Source organism: Sitophilus oryzae, unplaced genomic scaffold, assembly GCF_002938485.1.
Source record: "Sitophilus oryzae breed Bouriz unplaced genomic scaffold, Soryzae_2.0 scaffold_1394_pilon_pilon, whole genome shotgun sequence".
Lineage (NCBI taxonomy): Eukaryota > Metazoa > Arthropoda > Insecta > Coleoptera > Curculionidae > Sitophilus > Sitophilus oryzae.
Genome location: NW_022146053.1, coordinates 578,612 through 596,705, shown reverse-complemented (window position 1 = coordinate 596,705; position 18,094 = coordinate 578,612). Strand labels below are relative to the sequence as shown.

Sequence of the window (18,094 nt, the reverse complement as noted above, 5' to 3'; positions counted from 1 at the left end):
AAACATGTCCCTGAAGTACGAAATTTTGCACAGAGGTGCCTTAAGTAGCGTAATTTAACAGTTAGAAGCGATTCTCGGAAATTCATCTCCTAAGGTTGGCTGGTAAAATGTATAATTTTTTTAAACGAGTCCTTGGAGTGTAAAATTTTGTACAGAGGTCTCTTACGTGATGAAAGTGAGTAATCAGAAGTGAATTTTGGACATTCATCCCATAAGAAATATGAAATTATGTGCAGACGTTCTTTATAGAATGTAATTTAGGACTATGAACCAATTTTTGGAAATTTATCCTCTGTGGACGTTCTGAAAAAAATATGTCATAGGATTATGAAAATTTGCACAGAGGTTCCTTGTGTAGCGTAATTAAATAGTTAGAGCGATTTTCGGAATTAATTTTAAGGGGGTGAAACTAGGAGTGGCTATTTTAGGTATGTTTTATGTAAAAACCGTTCTGGCAATATCTAATTTTACACGGAAGTGGTCCCTTGAGTATAAAAGTGGATACTCAGAAAAATTTTGTGGAAATTAATTTCCTAAGAGGGTGAAATTAGAGGTGAAAGTTTGTACAGAGAATTGTTCGAACGTTACTAGAAGTATGAAATTTTGCATTTTGCAGGGAGGCCTCTTAAGTAGCGAAACTGAACAGTTCGAAGCGATTTTTGGAAATTCATCTCCTATGGGGGAGAAACTGAGGGTGAAATGATGGCATAAAATTTTTTAAAATTCGTTAGGAGTTTGAAATTTTGTATCCAAAGATCGTTAGGCGCATAGAGAAGGTTTTCGAATGTTCTCGTATGTACGCGTCCATTCTAGTGGGTCTCGATTCTTCTCGAACGAATGAGTCATTGCGGTGTCTATGCGATGTTAAGGTCATCCGAGGGCGGGCCATATTGTGAGGTTAGGTCGAGTCCACACCGGCTCGCAACAGAAGCAATTTTTAGAAATTCGCCTCGTTCGAAGGAGTGAAATGTAGTATGAATGTACTGAAAAAAAAATGTTTCTTATTAATCGTATCTTATATATCGTATTTAACAATAAGTATTTTTTCAGAATATTCACCAACCAAATCCAACCCTCATTTCACCCCCTTAGAGGGCAACTTTTAAAAATTGCTTCTTAGTGCTAAATTACAATCAAGGACGTCTGCGCAGAATTTGATGCTTCTAAAATCGATTTTAACAAATTTTTATACCAACTTTTATTCCTTATTAAGAAATTATTTAAAAAACCTAAGAAGGGGATGAACGTCCAAAATTCGTTTCTGAGTACCTACTCACATTCGTCACTTAAAGATCCTCTACAAAATTCACACTCCTAGAACTAATTTGTGAACTTAAAAATTATACAGAATTTCACCCCCAGTTTCGGGTGAAATTTCTCTAAGGGGGTGAAATGGCCCGCTAAGGGGGTGAAATGAGGGTTGGATTTGGTTGGTGAATATTCTGAATTATGTAATAACTTACATAAAACATACCTAAAATTTTCACTCCTAGTTTCACCCCCTTAAAATTAATTCCGAAAATCGCTCTAACTATTTAATTACACTACACAAGGAACCTCTGTGCAAATTTTCATAATCCTATGACATATTTTTTTCAGAACGTCCACAGAGGATAGTAGTACCTTAGTACCCAATAACGTCAACCTAGGAGCATATGTGAAAAATTTTATACTCCTAGAATAGATTTTAACAAATTTTTATGCTACATTTCATCCCTAATTTCACCCATTAGAAGTCGAATTTCCAAAAATCCCTTCTTAGTGCCCATTTGCATCACTCAAGAAACCTGTCCCAAATTTCGTATTTCTAAATGTTACCTACTTTCTTTCCAATTTGCGCGAAAACGCCCAATCTGGTCACCCTGTACATCACGCGTTTGCGGTGTGATTTGCAATTTTCAACCTTACAGTAGCAGTAACAGGTCAAACAACCTCGTATCTTGATACAGTCGCGGCTCACGCTGGTTGCGTTTGCCGTAGCAGTCACCGTCACGTTTTAATTCCAATCACGTTTTATTTTTATCTTGGTAACGACTGTGATCCCTGACTTTTATTTCATGGCGACAAAATCACAGGTAGTAATTTTTTTCCCAACTCTAATTATTACTAATCCAACAAATATTAGCAAGAAGCATTTTTTAACTTATTTTTATCACACTGGATAAACAACCGCCGGCGTCGGTGGTATTTTTATTGTATACTAAAACATATGGTGACCCGGCGGCATGATATTTCTATATCTGTAAATGCAGTTGGAAAATTGAATTAATTTGTCGTCGACGGCGGCGGCGGTATGCTTAACGTGGTAGATAAATGTTGTGCAACGGCGGCATACTGTAATTTAGGCATCAAAAACGAAAAAAGAAACATAAGGATGAAACCAATGTAATCAAGCACTTTATGAGATCTCTCTGATCAGCGAAGTTTCTGGTTTAAACAATTTTTAAATCTTCTCATGTGGCTGTATTTTGAATGCTTACAACTATTTTTGCGTTTTCCTTAAGCTTAGAAATTATATTTAAATTCCTTGCTGTCTTAACACATTCAACAGGGTGTTTTCACCAAACTATCAACATTTTGTTTTCCCGCGTAAAATTGACAGATGGGAACTTTCCTGGAAATGGAAAATGTCATATTTTCTTGGGTTGAGGTTCGTTAATAAATAATAAATTTAGTTTTTTTAAAACATCTTCTTGACGTTTCGCCCTTAATTTCGGGGCATCTTCAAAAATTTTTTATTATCTAAAATTTTTTTTTTATAAATTACAATGTCAAATTAAACACTAAAAACATTCATACAACAAACTAAACTAATATACTATATAACTAAGTCAATTAGCTAACAAATACAATTAAAAAACAAGAAATGTAATTTAAAAAAGATATACACCTTGAGATTTTTATTTTTTCAGCACTTTCAATGTTCGTGCTATTCAAAAGGTCTTGCTTTAATAATTTACTGTATGTTAAGAATCTTATCAACAAATGGAATGCATTTTTTGGTGTTTTTTTTTTGTTGTTTTTTCTTTGGATAAATGCGTTTAGCTTTCTGCTGGTCACAAAATTAAGGGTCCTATATCGAATATTTACATTAAGAGTACCTACTATAATTCATTTATTTTTCTTATCAAGCCTTTATTTTTTTAGATCAAAATGTTATTGTATATATTGTAAAATTGGCCTATTTTGGGTCTTGTCATTAACGGTGTTCGAATGTTTTTTTTTATTTCTCTAAATTCTTTAATAGCCAACTTGTTATAATTTATGTCTCTATTAATTATTTCTGTATTATGGTAACCAAAAGAGTGGTTAGTACGAGGGGTAAACCGCAGGATAAAATGTGTACACTAATTCCTAAAATTTCTACTAATTCCCCACTAATTCTTCTAATTTCCAAATAATTGCTCTAATTTCCCAAACTAATTCCCCTAATTCCCAATTAATTCCTCTAATTGCCCAACTAATTCCTCTAATTCCCCAACCAATTCCCCTACTATTACTAATTTCCTCACCGAATAACTTGCCTAAACTGGGCCACACATGATGGTAAGCTATTTAACAAATGTCTATAGTGTTTGCTGTAGATATAACCTAGGATTTGAAATAAAAAACTCTAAACAATACACCATATTTTTTGTCAAAAAACACAAGAAAGTTAAAAAACTGAACATATTTTTTGTGGAATATTATGATATTATCGAACAAAAATAAACGGTTATTGTTTTTTAAATGCTTCATATCTTCTCTTGATATTTAGTTGATCTGTCCGCTTCAACAGGAATGGGCCAGCACCAATCAAATTTATAGGACCGTAAAGAATAAATTGTTCTTTCAGAAACTTGAATTTATAATTTGCATTTCCCCTATCTTCAATAATTCGACCAATAAACCACGACTGGTCATAGAAAACCGCGTAATAGATTTCTAAGTGTATATCAAGTCCATCGTGAACCCTGTAACTCTTAAAAGGTACCTATGAAAAAATGTATAACCTATGAAAAAATGTATTGAACAAGTTTTGTAGAGGATTCTGTCAGCTTTATTTTTATATAGTATAGAGCGTTTTTCGATAGATGTCATAGTTTCCGAGATATAAGCAAGAAAGTGGAAAAATTGACATTTAACTCCTGCCCACTCCTCGAGCTTATCGTTTATCTTCTGGGACTTTTAACACATATCAGCCCAAGTCTAGAGAAATCATTTAAAGCCATTTTCAAAACAGTGGTTTTTTTTCCACCGATTTTTCTAATTTGACTGGGCTAATTCGCGATTAGGGATCTCGTTAGAAATTAAGTCCGCAACCTTGTCCATAATTATACAATCTTCATTAATTCATTGACACAATTTGCTACGTCTTGGTCAATTTCATTTTGCTCGGAGTTTTCGTTAAGTTCAACATCATCTTCGTCAATATCTTCGTTGTCCTGTCCGTTTTTCTTCAGTCTTGTAAATAATGGTAACTGCATATATTTCCAGTCGATTTCCTTGGCATTGATTCCAAAACGATTCATATCTTTTACGACCATTTGGAGAGCTTCTTCAACTGTAGTTTTGATATCCAAATTGAGTTCTTCTTCCAGTGGAAATTTTTCCTCCTTCAGTCTGTTTTTAAATCCTGTGACTTCTCTTGGAAATGCAAAAGTTCCCCTTAGATCGTTTATGGTATCATTTATTGTGCTAATTCTTTCAATTCGGTTCAGCATATCCTTTATACTAAAATTGATTACTGATAATAAGCAGAGGTCATGGATCTTACAGAACGAAATATGGATTCACAGGCTTGGCTACCAAGAATGCCGATGCTTAACATTTCTGGTCTTAATTCGGAGTTTTTAATCTTCAGTATCAGTTTAATTAGAGCGTGGGCGTTCATTTCGATGCAAGGGTAACAATTACAGGTCAGAAAATTTACTGATGTTTTGTATTCTTTTTATTCTTTAATCCAAGCTCTCCAGATTCTAGTGAAGAATACTACATACCAAATGCGATATAGCCGAATACGCAAAACAGTGCTGGAATCGAGGAACGACGATTTAACGTAATTCATAAGTTTAAGATATGCCACACTACCTTCACTTTGTGGAATTTCCTTATTAAGTTGTTCAATTACCATCAGACTGCACATTTTTTCTGCGGAGGTAAAATTCATCTTGTCTTTATTTTTGAGATCAGAATCTGTAAGAAGGTGTTTATCTTTTGAAACCTTTAGGACTAATTCCCTGAGATGATCCGAGGTGGCAGTGTATTTTCCAATCGGTAGATTTATTTTCGGTTTTAGGAAACGCGTATGCATTTTTGTGAAAATATGAGTGGTGTCCTGTACAAAGCATTCTTCATTTTTGTCTATGCTACACTGATACCACTCCCAGTCTGGAAATGACGAAGAATGTAGGGGCTCTGCAGCTTGTGTGTGGAATATGTTTTTTTTCTGCTAAATGAGATACCAAATCACTATTTAAACGCATTGCTCTTAAAAGACGAGGGTCGCCATCTGAAGAAAATCCAACAATTGTGACTCCAAAATTTTTGGCTTCTTCCTTCATCCATTTCCATCTCAAAGTGACCTGTTCTGTAGTGAATGAATTATCAGTTCCGAATAAAGACAGGCAGTATGTCAATGCCCCAGCCTGTAACGGTTGAGCCATTATTACATAGGCATATGTGTGCTTTTATACCGGTTTTATATCAGTATGTGTGCTTTTATACCAGTTTCAAAAGATAGTTGAGGCAGGCCCTCCTTCAGTGGCAAAATAAATCCAATCATATTATTAGATCAGCTGTTTTTCAATTCAATTTTGCCTGTCACACGAGTGTCATCTTCGGATACCCATACCCTTTTTGGTAAGCCTCTATCAACTAGGAATTTTAGTAAGCCTTTGAAATCAAATTACCTTCTTGTAGGGAGTCGTTTTTAGCGTCCACGAATCTATTTAGAGTAGAAATTGAGGATACGCTATTTTTCAAATTTGATTGTAGTGTTTCGTAAAGTAACCTGCCTCCAGTATAAAAGAGATACACAGCGAATTTTGTAGCATCATCTTACCTATTTTGATTGTTTAAGCAAATATAATTTTTGGGTGGTACATCTTGCAATATTTTAAGAAGTCGCGGTATATCAGTCTTTTGGTCAGTTTCTAATTCAGTTATATTCTCTAAAAGTTCCTTCCTTAGTTCACTGTTTTTAATGACTATTTCGCTCACTTTTTCAGCGATGAAAATGTAATCCATGATTAAACTTTGATCATCTACCAATTTTTCTCTAGCTCGTCTCTCCCTCTCATACCTTTGATATTTTTTTCTATTCCATTTACATAGAACATTATCCTCATTCTGGATATCGATTTTGAGTAATTTTCTCAATGAGGTATTTGTATCGATGCAGTTACTATCATCTATAAGCGAACTAATTTCCCACTAAATTCCTCTAATTCCCCACTAAATTCCTCTAATTCCCCACTAATTCCCCACTAATTCCTCACTAATTCTTCACTAATTCCCCACTAATTCCTCTAATTCCCTGCTAATTCCCCACTAATTCCTCTAATTCCCTACTAATTCCTCTAATTCCCTACTAATTCCCCACTATTCCTAGAGGTTGTACACCAAAATTCCCCAGCGAAATACCCCTCGGGTTAGTATTTTCTTCGTGTAAGTGCAGTTTTTGCCGATTTTTGGTACTTATGACCATTTATTCTATTCTTGAGAAGTTGGGATGTCAATCCAATAAATATTTTAGGACAATCAGAACATAGAATTGAATATATAACGTTTGATCATTTCATAGTTGGTACTTTGCTTTTAAGTTTAGCAACAAAAAGTTGAGATTATTATACGTTTTATGACTTACAGTTATATTATATTTTTGTAGAGTATTTTTTATTTTCTCTGAAAGGTCGTGAACATATGGTAAGGCAACATAGGTGTTTTTTTCTGTATTACCACTTTCTTTTTTATTACTAATAGAAATTGAGTTATAAAACTTATAAGTCCTTTTTTTAAAAATTTGATTGATTTGCTTAATATTATAATTATTTCTAACTAAAGTCTATCAAATTTTTTTTCAATATGGTAGGTCTAAATTGCGGGGATGTTAGAGCAATTGCACGGTCCGTTAAACCTATGATGACACTAGTTTTAATATTGAAAATGTTTCTGTTATCCTATATAAGGGAGCCCAAATCGAATTAAAATGCTACATTTGCCACACCATGACGTCATATATACAAGGGTATAGGAAATCTCGGCGCAGCGGCGGCAGTCGGCCAGCGCGCGCAAAAACCATTACATTTCTAATTGTTTATTGATATATCTTTATTAGTTTAAAAGCAAAAAATATGGGGTTTGCTTTGATACCTTGTCAAAACATAAGCGAAACTTTTAAATTGTTTCTTTTTTTCATTTAGGCTTTCGTTTTTCGTTAAATGAAAGTTATATTAAAAAAATCTATTTTTAAACCAAATTTTCGCATGATTGAAATGATTATTCACGTTTAAAGTTTTTTTTGGTCATAAGCGCGAATGGAAATGTTTTTTCGTAAATAATTATAAAAAATTACTCCCTACGAAGACTTTATTGTGTACTGGATCAAAAAATAAGTATTTGTTGTCTCTATACGGTGGTATTAATATATCGATTTTTGATGATAGTGCTCTTTTACCCGGTCTAATTTTGTACTACTTTCGGAATAAGGATCTATCATATCATGTACTGTACTTCCATCCCTGAAAAATTCAGCTTGTGACACCGAAGTGAGAGGTAACGTCAAAATAAGCTTTTAATCTACCTACATCATAGGTAGGTGTAGGTACTCTAGGTATATTCTACCTAGACAGTAGCTGAACTAGCTGACAGTAGTAATTAATTTGTTATCCGATAAGTAGTTGTCATTATATAAGTTTAATCATCTTATACCTCCTATAACGGTAGGTTTTGGATTTTTCCTGATTGGTTTGTTAAACAAAAATATACTGGGCATATAAATGTCTGTTACAGGTTAATTCGTTAAAGAAATATGTTACACACATATTATTTTAATAATAATAGTATAATAGTAATGGCTATATTATGTTATAACACATACATATGTATTGAATGTACTTATTTTAACCAATGCATTGTTTTGTTTTTTTAATCTCACAAATAAGAAATGTTTTATAGTTTTTATTATAAAAAACAGTGATTATACAATTTATTTACACCCCTTACACTGTTTTCTGTAAGGGGTGTAACCAGGAGTATATTTCGTAACCTCTTACGATATAAGAGGGCACAAAGTGTTTTATTACTTAATGCTTAAAATTTAATAATATATTTGTACATAAAATAAAATAGACTAGAAAGTCAATTAATTAATATTGACGTAATTACTAAATAAGTACAAGATTTTTTTTCTAATTATTTTAGTGTATTTTTAGTCACCTAATTATAAAGGAGAGATATCCAACCATTGCATTATTTTACTCACAAATAAATGTTTTATGGTTTTTATTATAAAACAACGATTAATTTATTATACACCCCTTAACCCAAACACTCCAAGGAGGATATTTCGTGACCCCTTATTTAAAGTGGACAAGCTTTATTAGTCAATGTTTTAATTACCCAGCGTCTTTAATAAAAATCTAATGTAATTTTTCATAGAAATGATCTGACATAAAAAGCAAATTTTATCAAAAAACTTTTTGATTATCTACAAGGAGTAAACCGCTGACAAATGTCTGTATACTAATGCCAAAGTAATGCCAAAAATACAAATTAAATACCAAAATTTCTCATATAATGCCCCACTAATGCCAAGCTGATTCCAATATAATACCACTAATACCACGAATAATATGTAACACATTTGTTTCACGAATTAACCTGTAACAATACTGGTAGGTACGTGCACAGATTTTTTCCTAGGTAACTTAAAAGTCGTTAAAAAGTCTAATTATATTTAAAGAAGATATAATTCCAACAAATTACATTATAAGGCCAATAATGCACAAGTAATACCATTAAAATTTTAGCGTTTTTAACTTGTGTAACATATTTCTTTAACGAATTAACCTGTAACAATAGTGGTAGGTACGCGCACAGATTTTTTCGCTAGGTAACTTATTAAGTCGTTAAACAGGCCTATAAAAGCTATAACAACATAGGTAACTAATATTTATAATTTAATTCGAGTTTTAATCTCAAATAATAAATGTTTTTACTGGTGTATTTCTGAAGTGTTCATTATTAAAAGTAGATATTCTTCAAGTTATGCGAAGTAATAAGTAATGTTTCCGGTGAGACCGCGTATATGTCACCGGATTCTGGTTAGTATAAAGACTTTTTCTATAGAAAGAGTTTTTTCTATATTTTCCTTTCAAAATAAGACTAATTTCTTCTTATTCTTTTAAATATTACAGTGTTTCTTTTTCCTAAAATGTTATACTTAATTTTCGCTTAAAATTAAAAAATCACAAATGGAGGAAAATATACGTTATTGAATAAAGTTTATACAAATCACTTTACCATAACAAAAAAGTAAAAACATGTCATGGCGGAAGATTTTCAGGTGGCATTTCACACATTTATCTATTAAAATCGAGATTAAAATAATAAACTTGCGTAACATGTTATACACGAGATAGAATATATACGTTTGGCTAAACAGGCTGGACACGGTGGAGTACGATATTGGCGAGTCTGAATATTTATAAAAATTTGCAAAGTAAAATATGTTGGAAAAATAATTAATCCATACATATATAAAAGCTCAAAGGGTTTTTTTGTTGCATCCATCCCGCCGAAACCGCTTTACCAATCTTGATGATTCTTTTTTTAAATGAAAGGTATATATGTGTTATGAAGTATTTTTAATATTTATGAAGTATTTTTAATATTGTTATGAAGTATTTTTAATATCATTTTTTTAAGCGTTACGTTGACGATTGCTTAGTTGCCGGACCAGACGATAAAATAACTGATATCCAACAAGCGTTTAATAAGTTTCACAAAATTTTACAATTTACTTCAGAAATAGAAAAGAACAATGAAATAAACTTCCTTGATATGACTCTTATCCGAAAGGACAGCAAAATTTTAACTAAGTGGTACACAAAACCAATTTGATCAGGTAGATATCTCAACGGTTCCTCCAATCACTCCAAAACCCAAAAAACTAGTGTCATCATAGGTTTAGCGGACCGTGCAATTGCTCTAACATCCCCGCAATTTAGACCTACCATATTGAAAAAAATTAGGGAGACTTTAGTTAGGAATAATTACAATATTAAGCAAATCAATCAAATTTTTAAAAAAAGGACTTATAAGTTTTATAACTCAATTTCTATTTGTAATAAAAAAGAAAGTGGTAATACAGAAAAAAACACCTATGTCGCCTTACGATATGTTCACGACCTTTCAGGGAATATAAAAAATACTCTACAAAAACATAATATAACTGTCTGTCATAAAACTCTCAAGTATAATACTCTCAAGTTTTTGTTTACTAAACTTAAAAACAAAGTACCAACTATGAAAAGATCAAACGTTATATATTCAATTCCATGTTCTGATTGTCCTAAAATATATATTGGAATGACATCCCAACTTCTTAAGTATAGAATAAATGGTCATAAGTACCAAAATCGGCAAAAACTGCACTTCACAAACACGAAGAAAATACTAACCACTCTTTTGAATACCATAATACAGAAATAATTAATAGACATAAATTATAACAAGTTGGCTATTAAAGAAGTTATAGAAATAAAAAAAAAACATTCGAACGCCGTTAATGACAAGACCGAAATAGGCCAATTTTACAATATATACAACAACATTTTAATCTAAAAAAATAAACGCTTGATAAGAAAAATAAATGAATCATAGTAGGTACTCTTAATGTAAACCCTTAGTAGGTACTAAGGGTTTAATTTTTAACTAAAAGACCCTTAATTTTGTGACCAACAGAAAGATGCATTTATCCAAAGAAAAAACAACAAAAAAAACACCAAAAAATGCTTTCCATTTGTTGATAAGATTCTTAACATACAGTAAATTATTAAAGCAAGACCTTTTGAAAAGCACGAACATTGAAAGTGCTGAAAAAATAAAAATCTCAAGGTGTGTATCCTTTTTAAATTACATTTCTTGTTTTTTAATTGTATTTGTTAGCTAATTGACTTAATTATATAGTATATTAGTTTAATTTGTTGTATGAATGTTTTTGGTGTTTAATTTGACATTGTAATTTATATAAAAAAAAATTTTAGATAATAAAAACTTTTGAAGATGCCCCGATATTAAGGGCGAAACGTCAAGAAGATGTTTAAAAGAAAAAACTAAATTTATTATTTATTAACGAACCTCAACCCAAGAAAATATTACATTTTTATAGTTAAGAAATGGTTCAAGAAACTTACGCAAAAATATACATTTATACTCACTCGATTAAATGTTGACTATTTCCATCTTCTGTGAGTTGCATATGAATAGGTGGCAAAACAATAATCTGATTCCATGGAACATAAACTGTAATAGTTTTAGGTTTAAATGGCGATCTTTGAAACTGTAAGGTGACAGCTCCCCCGCCATTAACTAATACGTCAAACCTGAAAATGAAACAGGAGTTCTAGTAATTTGTTTAAAGATCAAAATTAATTATTTTTGATTTTAGCGGGTTGTTAAGAATCTTTTTTTGGATCCAAAGCAAAAGCTACAAACCCACTTCAATGAATTTGTCTTGTATGGGGTATGCCATTAAACGCCGAAACACAGTAAATGTGATGAGAGGTTTATGATCATTTATCATTTATAGTTAATTAATAAAGCATACCAGAACAGTACGATGGCACAGAAACTCTGTAATAAAAACTCGACAGTTTTCCCCTTCATAAAAAGATCAAAGAAGTCCCTATGTATAAAAATAAAATAACGAGCAAACTTATTGATGATAAAAATAAATTATTGAAAGATAAACAAAAAAATGGATATATGCAGAGCATGCATTACAGATTGTTTTAATAAGTATCTAGAGCCAAGAGGTCAATGGGATAATTTGATATTTATATAGACGGGGCAGGCATACTAAAGTAGGAACTACCTAGGCTACCTATTAGCCTTGAAAAAAACTAAAAATGGAAAAGCTGTCGGTCCTGACAGCATAAATAATGTTGATATCCCCAAACTATTGGAATTAACTCTAACTAGACTAACTCTAAAATACGCAATGAGTACTGTCTGATAAGCCTTATGTGTCATACGTCATACATTGAAGGTGGTTTTGCGTGTCCTGTACTTTAGAGTCCTTGGAGAAAGATTTACTAAATTATAAATGAAACCCAATTCGTCTCTAGAAGTGATCTGGGAATCAGAGATACTTTGTTGGCAACACAGGTGTTAATCCAAAAATGCTTCGATCACCAGACCGTGCTATATTATATATTATGAGAAGGCAAATGCCTTCTACATATACAATATACTATACAAATACACGACAAACTAATACATTTACTGAAACAGATTGGGTTAAATAACAAAAACATAAAAATTATCATCAGAAATTTATACTGGATTCAATCAATCAGCTCATATAAAAATTGGTAATATATCAAAATCGTCACAAGGCGTCAGGTAATATTATCACTACTTCTATTTAATTTATACTCTAAATTCCAGGAGGTGTTGGAAGACTTAGAAGTGGGAACAAATGTGAATGGTAAACTTATTAATAACGTCCGACACGCTGACGATACGGTGCTTCTACCTAGCAATGAGGAAGATTTACAATACCTGCTAAAAAGAACAATATTAGTCAAAATTAAAGTCTCAAAATTTATGATCATCAGCAAGTTAAATATTGAAAATGTCAGGATACAAGTAGAAGATCCGGACATAGAAAGGTAATAATATTTAAATAATTGGGATGTTGTCTAAATGATATAGGATTTTGATGAAGAAATTAAACATAGAATTGCAAACGTTTTTCAAATGAAAACATTACTCTGCAACCAGGGCCCGAATCTAAAAGAATAATTAACTTACTTTAAAACGGTATTTTTTTAAAATATTATACTGCAAAATAAAAAAAATAAGGAAAATAAAACGTTTTTCAGTTTTTAGCCTAAATTAACAAGTTTTTTAGCATTTTACTTTGAGTGTTCAGACAAGTTTTTTTTAAAATTAAAGAAAATATTTACTTTTAATTTGTAATTCTGTATAAAAAACCAAGATCATCACCGAGTATTTCAAAGGGCTTTCTACATGGTTTACATTTATTTTAATTAAGATTTTCCGTTGTTTCGTCAAATGAAACTGAATCTCTCGATGTTGGTGCGTCTCCACTTTGACATAACAAAGTAACCTCAGAACGTTTAGAGGAAAGATAAAGTACAGATTTTAATTATCATGAAATATTTATCTTAATATTTTACATTATCTATAGATCTGTAGAATATATATTTCTGTAAAATGCAAAAAGTGCCTCTGGTAGAGCTTGCATTAGAAGATTTTAATGAACTGCAATACCTAGATCGGAGCTATATTTCTACATCACAAACTTTTAATTTTGTTACCAAAAATGTTTTTCTATACGCTATTTCTCATATCATAATACCGATATGTATAATAACTCAATTTTACAGTTTATAATATACGTCTCTGCTAATATACCAGGTGCGTCTCAAAAACGAGAATTGGTATGTTAGTATATGACATAAATTAGGATTGATTGACGTATTCAATTGTTTTTGGTCACTTCCTGTTTCACCGGAAACGACTACAACTTTTGATTTTTAATTGGCACCCTTGGTATTTTTTTACTTTATTCGATAGAAAATGACATATGAATAGAGTGACATATGATATGTCAACTTTTGACATTCTCGCTTGATAAAAAATCGAATTTTAAAATTCAATCTAGAGTGCCCCATGGCTATGATAAAAACACTAATTCTTAATCAAGGAGCCTTGGAAAAATAGATTTGATCGTCTAACGTTTTTAGTGTCTTGTCCTGGCCAGTTAGAAAATGCTCAAATCGTATTTTTTAATCATTTCTCAATTTTTTCAAATAGAACGAGGGTGGCTCATTAGCATATTCGGAAAAAGTATTTTTTTTTAGGAATAATTTGATAGGTACTACACACTTGGTATTTCGAGTCAAATTTTCGTTACGAACCGCAAGTTATAATTTCAAATACCCCATATGCGAAAATATCAAAAGTGACATAAGATAAAATATGTCAATCTAGTCAGAGTGTTATTTTTAATCGAATAAAGTGACAAAATACCCAAGGTTTCATTTAAAAATCAAAAGTTGTAGTCATTTCCGGTGAAACAGGAAGTTTTTACCAGGAAGTAATACCAGGAAGCAAATAAATAAAATATATCAGATAATAATTAAAATCTTTTATGATTTAATTAATTTAGATTAAATTCGAACAGTATAATTAGAGGAGCATTGGCCTTCTGTTAAATCAGCAAGTCTATGAATATTTCATGCTGTTGCAATGGAGTGCGGCGCGCGGCGTCTTTAAATATAGATAAACTTACCAGCCTCCATTTCTCGTAAGCGTAAATCCAAACTTTGACTCCCTGTCCACGGAAACTCGTATGCCAACGATTCCCAAACCTTGAGGCGATACAACCTGTCCCCTCATCACTGCAACTCGACTATAGTAAATAAACAAATTATTAGTATATACATTGACAAGATCCAGTTCAGCACATATATGAATAGCCATAAAACTTAAAAGATTAATTAAATCAATTCTGAATAAAAACCCATTTCACTTTTATATTTACAAATTACTAAAATAAACATTGTTACAAAATTATGTGTATAATTATCAATATTTTTAACAAAAGTGAAAATAGATTTTTATGTGCGATTTAAGAAAATATACATTTTATTTGTACTTCAATGGATGATTTTCAAGAAAAAATTTTAGACCATGCAAATTCTGTAGCATTAAAGAAGCTATATAATTAAGTTGCACTTGTTTTTGCTACGATAACGTAAAAGCATAGTAAATTATTTTATTTTTAAATTATCGTAGCTAGGATATTGTGGTGGGCAGGCAATATTTTCTTATTGCTACAAAATAAAAGAATGTTTCTATACGAAAGGTTACACTGCGTATAAAAATACATTACTAGGACATTCATGATACCGCTTAATCACTATGATAATAAAAATATGTATAAGGTGAGTAATAAGTAGTAAGTTATATTAAATGCCGGACTAAAACTATTGCTACAATATAAAAGTGCTTACTTACCGTCCTGAGTTCTGTGACCATTATAAATGTTAAATAATATGCTATTCTGAGTCAATGCTGTTACTTTAAAAAGGAAATTTCTATTTTTCAGTATTGAGCAAAATTAAAACATCAAAATAACGGTCATTTCTCTATAGATATACTGAGTGTAAATTAATAAGTGCTAAAAATTAAGAGGTTATTGCGGTTCAAAAATTAATATGGGATTTTTAATTAATAAATTTTTGATTTAGTGTATGCCTACATGGTTATTTATTTATATGGCGTAAATAAAAAAATACAACATTTATCTCAACTGAACTACTGAAGTAGCTAGGCAAAGAGTGTAAAGGCATCCATACATTTCGGTTATTTTGTACGGGTTTAACGGAACGGGTAGAAGTGTACAATCGCGCAGTCTATTTAAGCCAGTGGCGAGAACAGTTCTTTATATATTTTTTCAGCGCATTGTACCATTTTTTTCTATAACTTTTTTGGATTTTCTTTTTGACCGCATTTACCATCGCCACTGTTAGCAAGTTGTTTCTTGAATACGTCGTTCCCAACTACGGCGCCGAGATAAAATAAACTGAACTGAGTGAGGCAGGGTGTGTAGGTTGTTTGGCCGTGCTTTCTATCCCTGTGGTGTATTTTAACGGTAGATACGGTTAAAACCGAGCAAATTATCCGAAGTGTATGGAGGTCTTAATATCTTATTACTAGGTTAATTTTAGACGAAAATATGGACAGATCACTACTAAATTTCTTTACGAATTTAATGTACAGTTCTAATAGGATTAATAGTACTAAATTAAATTTTATCCTTATTTATTTCTACATGGTATGTGGAATGTAGATAATAAAATGTTTACAGACAAAAACGTTTCAAAATTAATTATTATACACTAGAAAAAGTTTGCACTTATTTAGACATGTATAGTTCTACTCTATATAGCAAGCGATTTATTATTAGGACTCTATAGAGTACTTCCAAAGTTGGTAACATCTTTAGATCCGTCGATAATACGTACTTTAGAACTGAAAAAAATGCAGGATTTGCAGTAACGATCACATAAAGCAATCCACTCTTAATGCTAAACAAATGCAGCAGTAAACAGCGCACAATCATTAGACGGAACGATAGGACGTTATACACTTCCTAATTGCTTTTCACGTTTACGCCCTTATAAATACCCATTATCATAGTGACACAGCAGTTAAACTTAACAGTGTGTATGTGAATATTGAGCAAAATGCAACGATGCAGAATAAGGGTCTCTTTAGGAGATATAATTAATAAAGGTACGATAAAGGATACAGGGTCGTACAAAGGTTAAGGGTTTACTTATACGGGGATACTGAAGCATAGGTTAAATTAAATTAGAAACTCGGTTAAAACTTTTGATGGCAGTGGTAAAATTTATCTCTATACTCTTTTTATGAAGAAATTTAACCTTTGCTTTGCGTAAATGACCCCAGGATTGATAATGACACGTAGACAAAGGTAAGGGATCAGTTGAGCCGTCATTTTATAATTAATTTGTGTTTTGATGTTGTACTTGGTAATAATGATAGTTTTTAACAAAAATACTGTGTGATATAGGTAGAAGATGGTAGTTAGAACATCTAAAAAACTTGAATTAATTTTGTTGCACATAATTATATTGTTTTTTATATAAATACTCACAATTATTTTTAATTTTAGGCAGCATTTGTTAAATAATATTTTGTTGAGAGTCTGTTGATAGTTTTGAATGTCTACTTTAAATTGGAGGTGTAGAAATAAATGAAATACAATGCGTTTATTATTTGTTGGTAAAACACAGATATTTTCAAAATATAGAAAGGGTAGATTAATTAAAGTAGTAGAGTAATTCAGAGTAAAACTTGAGTAGATTATAATATTATAATTGTGACTGTAAACCTTCTGAGTGACCGATAATTAACGAAATAAAATATTGTTAATGTATACAGGGTGGTCTGAACTGTATTCCGGAAACTTCGGCAACATGTTCTTTAGATAAAAATAAGTAAAAAAGTTCGTATAAATGTATGTCTTAAACTGCTTACTTTCAGAGATACAGGCTGCAGAAATTTCACTTTTATTTCAATTTTTTCTAAATAATTTCTGAAGTAACATCAATATTTGGATGAAAATTGGTGTCAAAAATAGTTTTTTGACATGAGAAATTTGATTTTGGTGTCAACATGACTCCTACTAGTAGAGGGCGCCACCTACATGGGTTTTAACTGTTTTGAAGCGTAATAACTTTTTGTCCGTACCTGTATAAAACTACCGAGCGAAAAATATACATCTCTGTGACTTTTTACGTAAAAAATATCTCTTTGTAAATCGCTACGAGCAACCGTTCTTAAGATATTTAGAATGGAAATAGACAATACATGTCATTATTTACGGAAAATAAACCCGTGGATAGATAGTTTTATTTCACTGAAATAATAAATTTAGGAAATTTTTATTTTATTTAAATTAATTATACATTTTTCTGCAAAAAATGATGATAAAACAGTTTCTGTTGAACTTTTGGCACAAAAATATTTCAAATTTATGATTTCAGTCTAATATAACTTAGTTAACATGTTAATATATGTCAATGATGACCGGTATTTATAATTTCGATTCCAAATATCTCGAAAACCATGACTCGTAGCGATTTTTACCAAGAGACCTTTTTCACGTAAAAAATGTCGTGAATGTATATTTTTTACTTAGTAGTTTTATACAGGTACGGACGAAAAGTTATTACTCTTCAAACCAGTTAAAAAATATGTAGGTGGCGCCCTCTACTAGTAGGAGTCATATTGACATCAAAATCAAATTTCTCATGTCAAAAAAGTC

The 18,094-nt window shown here is 31.4% G+C and overlaps 1 protein-coding gene across 1 annotated transcript in view; it reads right to left on the bottom strand.

Annotated features, from left to right (window-relative positions):
* Nucleotides 1-18,094, bottom strand: part of LOC115875724 (teneurin-a) — a 214,986-nt gene that overhangs the window by 133,191 nt on the left and 63,701 nt on the right. The window contains exons 7-8 of the mRNA XM_030891237.1: nt 14,528-14,647; nt 11,424-11,588 (exon numbers count right to left, since the gene is read on the bottom strand). Of these exons, the coding sequence (XP_030747097.1) occupies nt 11,424-11,588; nt 14,528-14,647 (285 nt within the window). The remainder of the gene's footprint in view (nt 1-11,423; nt 11,589-14,527; nt 14,648-18,094) is intronic.